The sequence below is a fragment of the Euleptes europaea genome, chromosome 4 (assembly GCF_029931775.1).
Source record: "Euleptes europaea isolate rEulEur1 chromosome 4, rEulEur1.hap1, whole genome shotgun sequence".
In the NCBI taxonomy this organism is placed as follows: Eukaryota; Metazoa; Chordata; class Lepidosauria; order Squamata; family Sphaerodactylidae; genus Euleptes; species Euleptes europaea.
This window is the reverse complement of record NC_079315.1, coordinates 103,167,968-103,182,458: the sequence shown is the minus strand read 5'-3', so window position 1 is coordinate 103,182,458 and position 14,491 is coordinate 103,167,968. Positions and strand designations below refer to the sequence as shown.

Genomic DNA, 14,491 nt, shown 5'->3' with positions numbered 1-14,491 from the left:
AAAGGTCAGCCCGTGCGCCTGGGAGGGGGCGCGAGCCGCAGACGCCGCTAAACCCTGCCCTCGAAGCACCGGGGAGCGTTGCAAAGCCGGAGATCTTGCGTCGCCGCGGCTTCTTTTTGGAGGGGGACCAGCGGCTCGAAAACCCCTCCAGAAGGAAAGATATATAGATATATTTTAATTGCATCGAGCTTTTTAAATCTTGCAGCGCGCCAACCCCGGGGTGGAAATCTTATTTTAAAGCTTTTTAAAAAATTATTATTTTTTAATTGCTTATATCGCAGCGACCCGGCAAAAGCAGCTTTTGCTAGACCGGGGGGTGGGGAAGAGGCTGGAAATTCCAGTTGTGACCCAAGACGGGGATCGGTTTCCACTCTTCGAAAAGCGCACGACGAGAGTTGCAGAAAGGACTCGCCAAGAGGAAGTCGGGAAAGCCACCCTGCCTGGCGGGAAGGGTTTGCATTGGAGGGGCGGGGGGGCTGAGAGTTTTCGCTTCTGTTGAGTGTCTCCCCCACGTCCACTAAAGATTTTTTTTAAGAAAGAAAAAGACTGCCTCCCCTCCCCGCCCCCATCCCTGTCTTTAGATCTGCCTTTGAAATGCAAGACTTCTTCCATTCAGGCGCACACCCCTTCCATTGGATCTTCTGCCTTTGGGGCGTCTTGCACCCCTGACTTTCTCGCTTTAAAAAAGAGAATCCCCCCACCCCTTGCGACCACCCCTCGTCATGTCTTTCAACCACACCATGATCCCTTCCGCCAACAGCTCCTCCAGTGGGGCTGTTGAAAGCGGCAGGGCTCCGACCATCCCCACCATCATGTTCATCTTCGGCGTGGTGGGCAACCTGATTGCCATCGTGGTGCTTTGCAAGTCCCGGAAGGAGCAGAAGGAGACCACTTTCTACACCCTGGTGTGCGGCTTGGCGGTCACCGACCTCCTGGGCACCTGTCTGGTCAGCCCAGTCACCATCGTCACCTATCTGCAGAATAAATGGCCCGGGGGTGACCAGCTGTGTGAGTACAGCTCCTTCATCCTCCTCTTCTTCGGGTTGTCTGGACTCAGCATCATCTGCGCCATGTCCATTGAGAGGTACCTGGCCATCAACCACGCTTACTTCTACAACCACTACGTGGATAAGAAGTTGGCCGGGCTGACCCTCTTTGCCATCTACGTTTCCAACGTCCTCTTCTGCGCTCTGCCTAGCATGGGGCTGGGCAAAACCACCCTGCACTACCCCCATACGTGGTGCTTCATAGACTGGCGGACCAACGTGTCCACCTACGCCGCTTACTCCTACATGTACGCCGGCTTCAGCTCCTTCTTGATCATGGTCACCGTGGTCTCCAACGTCTTGGTCTGCATGGCGCTGATCCGCATGCACCGCCAGTTCATGCGCCGCACCTCGCTGGGGACGGACACCGCCTGCAGCCGCTTGTCAGACTTTCGCCGGCGCAGGAGCTTCCGACGCATGGCTGGGGCAGAGATCCAGATGGTTATTTTGCTTATTGCCACCTCCTTGGTTGTGCTGATCTGCTCCATACCTCTAGTGGTGAGTAATGCTCTTGAGACCTTTCCCCCCAACATGATCATTGCCAGTACATCTTTCCTTCTGTAGGAAGAAGAGCTGGTTTTTGTATGCTGACGTTCTCTGCCACTTAAGGGAGAATCAAACTGGCTTACAATCACCTTCCCCTCCCCACAACAGACACCCTGTGAGGTAGGTGGGGCTGAGAGAGCTCTAAGAGAGCTGTGACTAGCCCAAGGTTACCCAGCTGCCTTCATGTGTAGGACTGGGGAAATCAACCCGAGTTCACCAGATTAGCCTCCACCGCTCATGTGGAGGAGTGGGGAATCAAACCCAGTTCTCCAGATTAGGGTCCACCACTCCAAACCACTTATCTTAACCACTACACCATGCTGGAAGAGCTAAGCACTACCATTGCTTTGGTGGCAAGCTACTGCTTGCATTATTTTCATGCACATGATCTTAACCCCCCCCAAGAAAAAGAAGGGTCTGAGCCTATCTTGGCTTTCTTTGACGCTGATTCTTACTGGGTAGGGAAGACTATGACAGTTTGCTCACAAGAAACTCAAAATCAGTACTCTTGAATAATGCTGTTGTTACTTGCTCCACATTAATGTGGTATCAATGACAGAAGAGAAACCAAACATGCAATGTAGGGTTTTTGCATTTACACCACAGATGAGTTTTAAGGAAAATCCAATTTAGGCTTTATGTCTGAAAATGATCTTTTGTCTCCGCTGTTGTGCCAACAAGTTCTCAGGTTGCACCAGCAATCTCCCCCGAGAAACAGTTTAGCAAAGTTAGTTGAACTGAAGAGGGGGTATTTTCTCTCACCTTCTTTCAGAGAGCAAACACAGAACTGAAATAGATTGTGGGACCGGTTGGGCAATCTTAGAACTAACCCCTGGTTTGCTTCCACCAGATCAGATAGAAAAAAACAGCCTGATGGAGAAATTGCCTAGTGTAAAAACTCACCAAAGGAGTGTGAAGATTTGGGCCAATCCTGAAAGCTGAATACATTTTTTTAGAAGTGTTTATGGGGCCACTATGAAGTTTGCAGACACTTAAGCGCCAGACCGCCCCCCCCCCAGCTAAAGCACTTAGAAATCACTCAGTATTAATGCAATGTGTATGTTGCATAAATATTCTTGGATGGAGACATGAGACTGAAAGATTTATCACCTGGCTGCTACTAGCTGCCGCTAGAACTGCTCTTGTCTGGATATACCGGAGCTGCCCCCTTGCCTTTAAGAAGTAAATCAAAGATCTTGCTTTGGGAAATCTAGAGATGGCGTTGGAGTGCCACCACAACTGATAGCTTAGATAAATCGGTGGCTCCTCTCTTCCTTAACTGTTATGCACTTAACTGCAGGAGGTGAAAAGTCCATCCATTAAAAAAGCAACCTTTAATTAAATGACCCAGATCTATCTCTTGTTGGACTTCAGAGACAGTGAGGGAAAAATTAGTTATAGACGTAGCTAGGACTTGCCCCCTGTGGTAAACTTACCAAGAAAACATGACAAACTACTATAATTCTTAGTGTGGGTATATTTAACAACCCACTGGCAGTGCATACATGCTGTTGGTCCATCCTTTCATTCTGGGAGCTGTTGTTTGAGAAAAGTTTTGAGATCCCAACTCAAGGTGGTAGAGTCTAGAAGAAGAAGAGGAGTTGGTTTTTATATGCCGACTTTCTCTACCACTTAAGGGAGACTCAAACCTTCCCCTCCCCATAACAGACACCCTGTGAGGTATGTTGGGCTGAGAGAGTGTGACTAGCCCAAAGGCACCCAGTTGGCTTCGTGTGTAGGAGTGGGGAAACAAATCTAGTTCACCAGATTAGCGTCCGCCGCTTATGACTGGGGAATCAAACCCAGTTCTCCAGATCAGACTTCACCGCTCCAAACCACCGCTCTTAACCAGTACACCATGCTGATAGTGTAGATGAGAGCAGATGAGAGTCGTTTTGAAACAGCTCCCTATTAAGGGTGTATTAAAAATAGCTTTGGAGTGAAGGGGAAAAAAGGCCTGGCTTGAGCATAATCCTGAGGAATTCGGGTAAATGGTTATAATTTACTAGTTTGGCCAGTTTTGCGACATAACAATCATAACAGAGAAACATGTGCTTGGTCTTAGATAATAGCACACCTTGAAGTTGTCGGGCTTGTGTTGAGCAGTGTGTACCTGTACAGAGTTACTGACGGGGACTGTTTTACATGTGATGTTGTTCCTACACAAACATTATCACCATGGCCACACTAAAAGGGTACACATGTGGGGAATGCACAGTGGTTTTCCTACATAAACACCTGTAGCAAAATAAATCTGGTGTGCATAGGTAGCCTCTTATGCTGGAAATATGACAAGCTGTCAACATGGAATGCAGTATGGCAAAAACATCATGGATAATAAGAGATACATACAACCTGTGCTTCAAGCACTATGTGTGTTCCGGGACAAAACACATAGCTCAAAAGGACTTTGTCACCCGCTCAATCTTAAGTTATTCACACGTCACATTTTGGCAGCAGAATAAGTTTGTCATAGGAGTTGACTCTTTTGCCAGTGCAATAACCCAAGCAGGTAGGTATCACTGGAACATATATAGGTATCAATCGGAATATCTGTTTTCCCCAGCTGAATATATCAGCTGAACATATTTTAAATATAACTGTGAGGCTCATCCACTTGTATTGTACAGTACTGAAAAGCAGCAGTAGAACTATCATTTAGAATTGGGGAGGGGGTGTTAAAATGCTGGATCTGTGCCACCTCAGATTGTAGGGGGAAGTATATTTTGGAACGATTGCCCCACATAAATGCTCCCTGCCTGTTGTAAAACGAGCACATCAGTGAGAACACAATGCTAAATATTTCTTGAAGGGAGGGTTCCTACCCTCCAAAGTGGGGAAAGACTCACAAATTTGATCTCCCTGCCTGGAGTGATGCACTCCAGAATTCTGCCACCTTGTTCTGCAACTTGATAAGCAAAGTAGACCTTGGCCATTCTGGAACCCCAGAGACAGGATCTGCAGATCTTTTTCAGAACAGGTTTCCTTAGGAAGATATCTCCAGAAAGCGATTATACTTACAAACGTTAACAGAGTTGGAGACACCTTGTCCAGTATGATAGTCACCCTGATGCTAGAACGCAGTTAAGGGAGAAGGAAGGCCTTGCTTCAGAGAAAAGTAAACCCATTTGAGATTTCAAAATGAACCAGGACACGAGAAGTGGCTCTCTCCATTGTGAGAGCAGCCACTGAGCACCAAAATGGAGGAAATGTGTAATAGTTCAGTAATAAACATTCTTGCTTGAGGTAAGACCTGCTTGGTTGATTTTTCAATAAGTGTGTTTAGTATTACATCTTTACCTGCAAATACTTTTTGATATCCTATGGAATCCTGTGCACACTTACTTGGGAATTAGTCCTAGTGGGATTTAATTCTGAGTAAACATACATAATATTGAAGTATAAATTGCGTATCCATTGCAACGCCCTATTTAAGCATCGCTTCTATCTCCTGTGCTTTAGCCTACCCATTTTGTTTTCAGGGCCATCCTGTGAGGTAGGGTTAGGCTAATAGTGAGGGACATTCCTAAAGCTACAGGTTTGCTTCAAGGATGAGTGGGGATTTGAACAGAAGGGGTTCATTTTCCATTGCACAAAATGAATGTAGTGTCATTTGAATGTCCTGAGAGGTTGTGGCCCTGCTGAAGTGTATATGTAGCTGTGAAACTTTGGCTGTGAACAAAACTGACAAAATAGTAGAGAAAATTTAGTGTGTGTGTGTGTGTGTGTGTATATATATATATACATACACACACACACAGGAAAAATATATAACATATAATGTTAGCAGGCAGAGTTAAGCCTTGATATGAAAACTCGTTATTGAATATGAAAATAATAGAGCAGTAAGTATATTTGATTTGCTGGTCACACTGGAACGTCTTTCAGAAACCAGTGTTCCTAATGCAACAGTTATCTGAGCAATGAAGGGGCCAAGTTAATTAAGAAAAATCGGACAGATTAAAAAAATTGAAGTCGCCAACAGCCATAAAGAGCACGTTGACTAAGAAAAGTGGCTTTTGGTACACGTGTGTTTTAAACTGTCATTCATTCGTTGTCAAATATTGAACGAAGGCTTCACCTCAGGGTGAAGAGACGGATAAAAAAGCTGAAGAGGCATATGTTTAACAAACAAACAAAAGACACATATGACCATTAAAAAAAATTAACTGCTGCAGGGGGCCATGTCCTACTATAATGTTTTTAAAAAGATGTCATGTTGACTTTTTAATATTTTTTATCCAGCACGGAGCCACGTGCATGGGGGCTTTCTTCTACCCAACACCTCTGTGAGGTAAATCAGGCTGAGGCAGTTGGCCATGGGCCCTGGTGACCCAGTAAGCAGAGCAGGAATTTGAACCTGGGTCTTCCTGGGCCAAGTGTCAGTCACTCCCTCCATTACCCAAAATAATTGTCCAGTCCAAGGCAAGCATAATGAGATCTTTCATTTGAAGACACAGGTTTGCTCCTCCGCCAAGCTATTTTTAGTTCTACCAAATGTGGCTCAAGTGATTTCCATTGGTAATATTTCCTTTCAAGTGCCAGCAACTATGCATTGGTAATGAGGCGTAATTTCTGAGAGGGCCGGTCCCAAGACCTGGGAGGAATCACACACCCTCTAATGCAGGAGCCATTAATCTCAAATATGTGTGTGGGAGGACTGTGGTTACTCAGTGGTGAGGGGAAGGAACTTTGCATATGCTCCATAGCTGCCCATATTGGTACCTGACAGGGTTTCTGTCGGTTATCCAACCTGAGTCTTGGGACATGAACAGTTGCATAACAGGCAGAAACGTAATTTGTGCTAATTCTCCCAGCAAGGAAATGCAGGCCTAGAGAAAACTTCCAAATCTGTTGGTTTCCTTCTCTTACTCTTTCCCTCTCTTAAAAGCAACTAAAAGAAAATAATTCTGCAAGCCTCCGTAGGCAGATGTGTGGGTTACAACCCACCAGTTCGGGACCAGTGGCCCTATTCTATGACATTTTAAACCGGTTTTTTCCTTCAGGGAGCTCAGAGTGTGTACATGGCTCTGCCTTCCCAGTTTTATAACCACGACGACCCTGTGAAGTAGGTTAGGCTGTGGGAATGGGGACTAGCTCACAGCAACCTTCATAGCTGAGTGGGGACTTGAACGGGGACTTCCCCCAACGTGACACTAACCACTAGAAGGTTGTGGTTCACTGCTGTAGAGGAGGTAGCCCCAGTTTTGCTCTATGACAAAGGGGCCCAACGTGGTACCCATGGGTGTCATGTTGCCCATTGGCTCCTTTTCTGGGACTTCCCCCAACGTGACACTCTAACCACTAGAAGGTTGTGGTTCACTGCTGTAGAGGAGGTAGCCCCAGTTTTGCTCTATGACAAAGGGGCCCAACGTGGTACCCATGGGTGCCATGTTGCCCATTGGCTCCTTTTCTGGGACCCGCCAAGTGTTTTTAGGATGTGGATGGGGCCAAGTGGAAGTATGACTGGCTGTGTAGATTTTTTTAAATGTTGCTTTGGCAGCAGCTGCTACCACAGCACAAGGATCTTCACTGTATTGCTGAAGTTAAGCGGTGACGATCGTTTTGTGGCTTGCTCCGCCTCCTGCGGTAGCCATTTTGGGGCCGCCATTTTGCTGCTTCTCCCGCCGTGCTGTGTCAGAATTATAAATGTGCCCGCAGGTTCAAAAAGGTTGGGGACCCCTACACTATGGCCACTTATGCATGGGAGGTTTTGCCTTGGATTTACCGCTCTCAGATGCACGTTTTCTTCATCCAAATTCTCAAAACTCAACAATAAGCCCCCATGCAAAGTTTTGAGAATTCGGATGGAGGGAATGTGCATCTAGAAAGCAGCAAATCCAAGGCAAAACCTCCCGTGCATCAATGGCCTACGACATAAATGGGTGACCCATTTTCCTGTGGAAAATATTTCTTTTTTCATCCTAATCATGACACGGGGTTCCTTTAAAATTCCTAAAAGCTCAAAACATGATGGGTGTTCTGCTGTCACGGAACAGCAAATCACATTCCTGGCTCACAGACAGTTAAAAATACAGGTCTGCAACTTAACAATTTACGCAGAAGACCTGTGGCTGAATGGTAGAGAATAAGCTTTGCATACAGAAGGCCCTGGGTTCAAATCCTTTTTAAAGGGATCTTTGGTAGCTAGCAGGTGTCAGGAGAAACTTGTCCGTGCCTGAAATCCTGGATTGTTTCTGCCAATTAGAATAGACAGTACTGAGCCAGATAGACCACGGTGCAAGTACCAGGTCACTACTGACCCATGGGGCGACATCACATCCCGACATTTACTAGGCAGACTATAGGTGCTATTTGCACAGCCCAAAGAATGCGCTTTCAAGCCACTTTCACCGCACTTTAACGATCGTTTGCAAGTGGATTTTGCCAGTTCACACAGTAAAACCCACCTTCAAAGTGCATTGAAAGTGGATTGAAAGTGCATTCTTTGGGCTGTGTAAATAGCATGTTTACCAAGGAGGGGGCGCATTGCCATTGCCTTTCCCAGTCATCTACACTTTACCCCCAGTAAGCTGGGTACTCAATGCTCTCATGAAATTTTCTTAGTCATTATGGGGCTCTCCATCAAATGGGGGGTGGGGGTGGGGAGTAGATTCCAGGAAGGGACAGTGAGGTCTGCAAATGACAGAAGAAGAAAAGCAGAGAAAGGTGATAATCAGCAATGGGGAAGGAGTTGTGGGGGCAAGGGGAGAGCACTGGGTCAGCAAGGAGGGAAGATGGGGGTTTCCCCTTGCCTGTCAGTCCTTGCAGGCCATTTTTGGGAGTCATGCATAGACACGTTAAATTTTTCTGGGTAAAAATTACTCAGCAGATTCCGATTCCTCCTTAATATTAACTAGCTGACCATGAAAAGCAGTAGGCAACAGATGAGGTTTTATGAGAACAGGTGAAGATTTGGTAGAAGGTTACTCCTTTGTTTGTTCATGGGAGGTGGCTGCCATAAAAAGGTTGCTTTACGGTAAAGCATACTTTGTGTTTACTTTCAGCTAGAAGGGGAGCCCTGGCTTCCCTGAAAACCTGAGGTAAGATCCTATTCCAGTGACATCCAATGTGGTAGAGCGTATCAGAGTAAGCCTGGGGAGACCCGGATTCAAATTCCTACTCAGCTGTGGAGGCTCATAGGGTACCCCTGCTCCAGTCTCTCTCTGTCTCTAACATAGCACCATAGAAATGTTTGAAATCAATAAATAATAAAATGGTACAGTTACATGGAAGGCTGTACCACGTGCATTACTGAGAGGGCTTTGAGAGCCAGTGTGATGTAGTGGTTAAGAGCAGTGGTTTGGAGCGGTGGACTCTAATCTGGAGAACCAGGTTCGATTCCCCGCTCCTCCACATGAGCGGCGGAGGCTAATCTGGTGAACTGGATTTGTTTCCCCACTCCTACACACGAAGGCAGTTGGGTGACCTTGGGCTAGTCACAGCTCTCTCAGACCCACCTAACCTCACAGGGTGTCTGTTGTGGGGAGGGGAAGAGAAGGTGATTGTAAGCCAGTTTGAGTCTCTCTTAAGTGGTAGAGAAACTCGGCATATAAAAACCAACTCTTCTTCTTGAGCGGTCATCTTTTCCCCTCACAGGTAAGGCGGCCAGTTGGAGAAGGCAATTTTTATTGGGGGGGGGGGGGTGGGAAATCCAGCAGGGAAGTATAAGCACCTTCTCCTCTCCCCTCTCCGCTGTCTTGATCAGATTCATTGCCCCACTCCCTCTACTGGAGCTACATTTTAAGAAATGAAAGGTTTTCAATGTCCTATCTAATCTGGATTTCCAAATAAGAGTGCTAAGAAAAGCTCAGCCGTTTGACTCTGAAGTTCTGCAACTTAATCCCAAATATATTCAGGGGGCGGTAGCAGCGGTTTTCAAGTTCTGCAGGAAATAGCCTTGCGCATGCTCAGAAGCCACTCTATACTTCAGATTTTTAACTCGTATGTTGCAGTGCTTGCTTCCTGAATGCCAAATGGAAGCAATAGTTTTTGTGTGAGTGTTGCATCATATAACTTATTACAAGAACAGCATCCAAAAATCTATTATTGTTTTATTTAATGTGCATCGTTTTCATAAAGTTGTACAGTGACAAAGCTTGAAGAAAAGAGGTTGATTTGAATTAATTACCTGTTGCAATTAAGCACCTGGTTCAGATGGGCAGAGCAATACTATGGGGGGGAGTCTTTGTAGCCGGGATCACCCATGTGCCGGCGTTAATGCCACTTGCGCTGGCTGAATTGGCACTAAGGCTGGCACAGGGCCACTTACACTGGTGCCGGAAAGCTGTTCAACAGTACCACACATGGGTGCTGGCGCAGCAGCGTTTCCTTGGCGCAAGAGTTTGCGCCGGCGCCCCAGCGGGTGTTTCTGGAGGCAGGGCTGACTTTAGTCATCTCCCTGAGGTCTTTCACTCCGGGAACACTCCCTTTTGCTGGTGTGAACATGCGCCTGTGAAAAGGGAGGCATAGCCCCATGAAACTCAATGGAGCAGTTTCACGGGGGGTTCTGAAAATTCATTTTCGGTTTGCCATTCCCTGACGCTCCTCTACTACCCCACCCTTAGAATTGCGCTGTTAGTTACAAACTACAGACTTCAAATATGATTAACAGTTTCAATGAGTTTCTGTGAGATCTGGTAATCAGCTGCATCCATTAATTTGCAATTAGCATCGAGTTTGAAAAATTTTAAGGTAATCTATAGCTTCAAAATGGATTAGCAAACACCGGTCCTCAGATTAAAAACAGGGGATTGGTGGTTCTTCATATAACCCGCAAGTCACTGGTTTCATTGAAATAGACTCCAAAATGTACAGTTTTTTTCATTGTTTGGAAAGGATTATTAATACTGGCAAGCACATAAACACAGACCTTGCAAAAGATACAGTAAATAAATATTTATCGAGTTCTGAGATAAAAAGAAAAGCTATTGAGCTAGATACCCTAGCCACTCACTTGACTTTTTTTTTTTTTTTAATTTTTTATTCAGACATACCATGTCTGTTTGGTCAGAGTTTTAGCAGCAGCTGGATACACATTCATGCTTTCCCAAAGTGGCCCCTGCATCAGAAATGTTTTATACCAAATGTACAAGCTGTGCATCTGTGGGTGGAATTTATACTATGGCTCTATTTCCCTGGAGTAACCCTGTTAAAATCAAGGAGATGACAAAACAACTTAATTTATGCAATTATTAGACTGGCAAAGAAGGGAATATCCCACGCCTGTGTAATCAGGAATTCAGTTCAGCCTTTCTGGCTGCGTATACAATCCAAAAGCAGTTTTAGTTGCACAGAAACTGATCAGAACAAAGTAAGCGCCTCTAATCACGGAACAAGATGCACTTATGCTGGCGGCGAGGTCACACTTCCTCCTAAACCCTATCGGCCCCCAGGCTCAGGAATGCTCTGTTAGATTAGCTAGATCTTCCACAATGACTCAAGATTTGGTGTATGGGGAACAGAGGGGGTTTGCTTATAGGAAGTAAATTGCTATGGACTTCGTGCATATTGCAGGAAGAAGCTGGTAGGATCTAGCCCTAAATGTCTAACTCTGTATTGGTATAGTGGATTCTGTTGGGTGTGATGTCAGTAACTTGCCATTTTGTACTTGGATTGGTTGCCAGTTCAAAACTTTCACTGTTCTTGCTGCTTTTACGTGTCCTGTACAAAACCAGTCTTCCGTTTTGGCTGCAGCTGCCCAGATTGCCACTAACTTCACTCTTTCTTTCCCTGGCTTGCTCCCCCCGCCCCACTTGTGCAGAAAGGAAAGGAACAGCCTGCAGTGTAGACACAATGCCATCTAGTGGTTAGAAAACTAGTTGGAATTCAAGCATTTTCAAGCCCCTCCTACCCCCCAAAAAACCCTTTCATCTCTGCTGTTTTCTCTAGTAGAACTGGTCCCTCAGGATCAGAGCAGATCCCTGTATGGGGTTGCCAGTTCAAAAACTTTCACTGTTCTTATGTTCTAACCCCTGTTTAAAATGCAGTATGCATCTTTCCAGATATCTCGGAACTCTTTGGGGGGGATGTTCAAATGAACAGGAAGAGAAGAGATTGGTTTGTTTATTTTCTGTACAAGGTGAAGGGCTTTGCATACTGCAAAAAAACTCAGTGAGATATCCGAGACATTGAAGGAAGTGAATAATTTATGACGTAATGGATGGATGCTTATAAATGGGTCCTACTCCCAAATCAGAGAACATAGGATTGCAGCCTAAGACTTGGATTCTGTACTTTTTGTCCACTCGCAGAGTCAGTCCTGAGCGGTAGAGCATGTTCTTCTGGCACAGAAGTTTTGTGCTTATTCAAAATACTGGCCTTCCATGAGCAGAAAGAACCTATTATTTATTATTGTTATTTTATTGAATTTCTACCCCACTCACCCAAGCCGAGGCTGGGCTCAGAGCAGCTCTGGCACCAAAGGAACAAGTTCTGCAGCAGAAGCCAGCCCCATGCAAGCAGAAAGAAAACTATAGAACCTAAACCCCTGCCAGCGTGGTATAGTGGTTAAGAGCAGTGGTTTGGAGTGGTGGAGTCTGATCTGGAGAACCGGGTTTGATTCCCCACTCCTCCACATGTACGGCGGAGGCTAATCTGGTGAACTGGATTTGTTTCCCCGCTCCTACACATGAAGCCAGCTGGGTGACCTTGGGCTAGTCACACCTTTCTTAGAGCTCTCTCAACCACACCTACCTCACAGGGTATCTGTTGTGGGGAGGGGAAGGGAAGGCGATTGTAAGCCGGTTTGATTCTTCCTTAAGTGGTAGAGAAAGTCAGCATATAAAAACCAACTCTTCTTCTTCTTACCCATTTCTTTGTCATCTTTCCAGCAATAGGCTTCAGATCTGAAGTGTGTTGGGTTTTGACATGAAGCTCGGTGAGCGCCTTTTAAGTCACTGGCTAGCATCCTGAACATTAGTCACCCGTGTACAATTAACTGTTCATGGGATCGCAGCCAGCCTTTCCATAATACATTATAAATAGGACAGGCCAGATCCACATGGAAAGAAGTCAGCGGCCTCGTTCTGTGCCGTCCGTCTTCCTAAATGATGTGTCACTATCATTACTGTCTTTTTAAAAAGGTTTATTCCAGGAAAGCTGTCTTTAAACAAAAAAAGTATTAACAAGCCTCTACAGGTGAAATTTGGAGCGTGTTGAAAATGTTTCCCTGAGTATTCCAAGTCTTGGAAGATAACTCGCAAAAATTGCTTCTAACCGCAGAAGAGGCTACGGTTCCAGGCATGTTCCAAAAAGAGAGTTTGCCTGTGAGGTGGAAACTTGGGCCCAATTTTGTTTTGAAACGTGTGTTTACGAGAGGCTGGCTGGATGAAAGTATTCAGCGATTGGCTAGAATCTTCCAAAATGACTCAAGGCCACATTCTGTACCTATTACACACCCAGAACAGTTAAGAGCAGATTTGGTGTACGAGGAGCAAGAGAGGGCTGGCTTGTAGAGAACAAAAGCAAACAAAAATCTGCTCAACTCAAGGCTTTGAAATGACGAAGCCTGGCCCTGGAGAGAGCAAAACTATCTGAAATAATCCATCAAAGGTTTATTGGACCGTGGTTTAGATAAAAGCGAGTAAAGGCCTTTATCTCTACCCAACATCAACTTGTGGGAAATGTTTTCCATTTCAAAAATATCTCTGCAGTGACACAACGGGCCGTTCTCTGCTCTTTGCCCTTCCACTTGCAACATGCATGCAGCCCGCCATTTGCTTGACTTTGATATGGCTCCTTACCCATCTCGTGTTCCCTTCAGGTGCGCGTCTTCGTGAACCAGCTCTACCAGCCGCCTGTAGTGAGGGCCATCCAGCAAAACCCAGACCTGCAGGCCATCCGCATCGCTTCGGTCAACCCCATCCTCGACCCCTGGGTCTACATCCTGCTTCGCAAGACGGTGCTGAGCAAAGCCATCGAGAAGGTCAAGTGCCTCTTCTGCCGCATCGGAGGGGCCCACCGGCAGCACTCGGGAAGCAACTGCACCGACGGCCGCAGGGCCTCCGCCACCACGGCCAACCACTCGCCGTCCTTCATCTCTCGAGAACTGAGGGAGGTCAGCAGCACCTCCCAGACTCTTCTTTACCCCCTCGAGCCGAGCGAAGGCGGCGCTGGAGGGCGTATGCTCTTGCCAGGAGCCAGCAGCAGCCTGGCCCAGTCAGACACTACGTCCATAAGGACACTGAGGAGCTCGGATACGTCAGACTCTTCACAGGGGCAGGACTCCGAGAATGTGTTGTTGGTGAACAAACTCCGGCCTGACGGGAAGACCGGCGCCGCCGCCTCCAAAGGCAGCTCTCTGCAAGTGACCTTCCCCTGTGAGCCACTGAACTTGTCCGAGAAGTGCATATGAGCAAAGGAAAGGAGGAGGAACTGGTACAATGGACATATCGGATGTCAACCCATCCGTGGGCCTGCTGTTCCTGAGGCGCAGCCAGCGCCTGTGAGTGTTTCCACTTTCTCAGCCTGATGGGAATCGGGTAGCCATTCAGAGCAAGGCGAACTGGGAAGGGGCGCTCACAGAGAGACAAAATGCCAGCCGCTGGAGGTAGAATCAAGCGTCCTACCTGCTCGGGCTGCCACATCTTGACACTCTAGTTGTGCCGTTTGCTCCCTAAATAGAGAGAGAGAAAAGACGCAGCTGTGCATAAAGAAGTGTTTTTCTAACTGTGCGGTTGGCACAGCTCTTGCAAGCAACGCAAGATTGCCTAAACCATTTTCAGGCCTTGCCAATATAAAAGCTGATGAATATAGTGGAGTCGGAAGCACAAGCTTCTTACTCATTGCCTTGTCTTGCCCTGGGACAAAGGATGGTTTTCCAAAAGTCCCGGGTTGGAAAGTTGCCATTTTCCTTTCCATCCAAATATGATTGAAGCATACTTATCCCCTATTCCTCT

At 46.4% G+C, this 14,491-nt stretch overlaps 1 protein-coding gene across 1 annotated transcript; it reads left to right on the top strand.

Annotated features, from left to right (window-relative positions):
- Window positions 1-722: 722 nt before the first annotated feature.
- PTGER4 (prostaglandin E receptor 4) lies at window positions 723-13,947 on the top strand. Its single transcript, XM_056847857.1, has 2 exons — window positions 723-1,544; window positions 13,357-13,947. The coding sequence occupies exons 1-2, from the start codon at window positions 723-725 to the stop codon at window positions 13,945-13,947; spliced, it is 1,413 nt and encodes a 470-aa protein (XP_056703835.1).
- Window positions 13,948-14,491: the final 544 nt, after the last annotated feature.

Bases quoted from the DNA above. Each gene is read 5' to 3' on its own strand.
- PTGER4 (XM_056847857.1), top strand. From the start codon at position 723: ATGTCTTTCAACCACACCATGATCCCTTCCGCCAACAGCTCCTCCAGT. The intron at 1,545-13,356 runs GTGAGTAATGCT...TGTTCCCTTCAG, and splicing joins TCTGCTCCATACCTCTAGTG to GTGCGCGTCTTCGTGAACCA.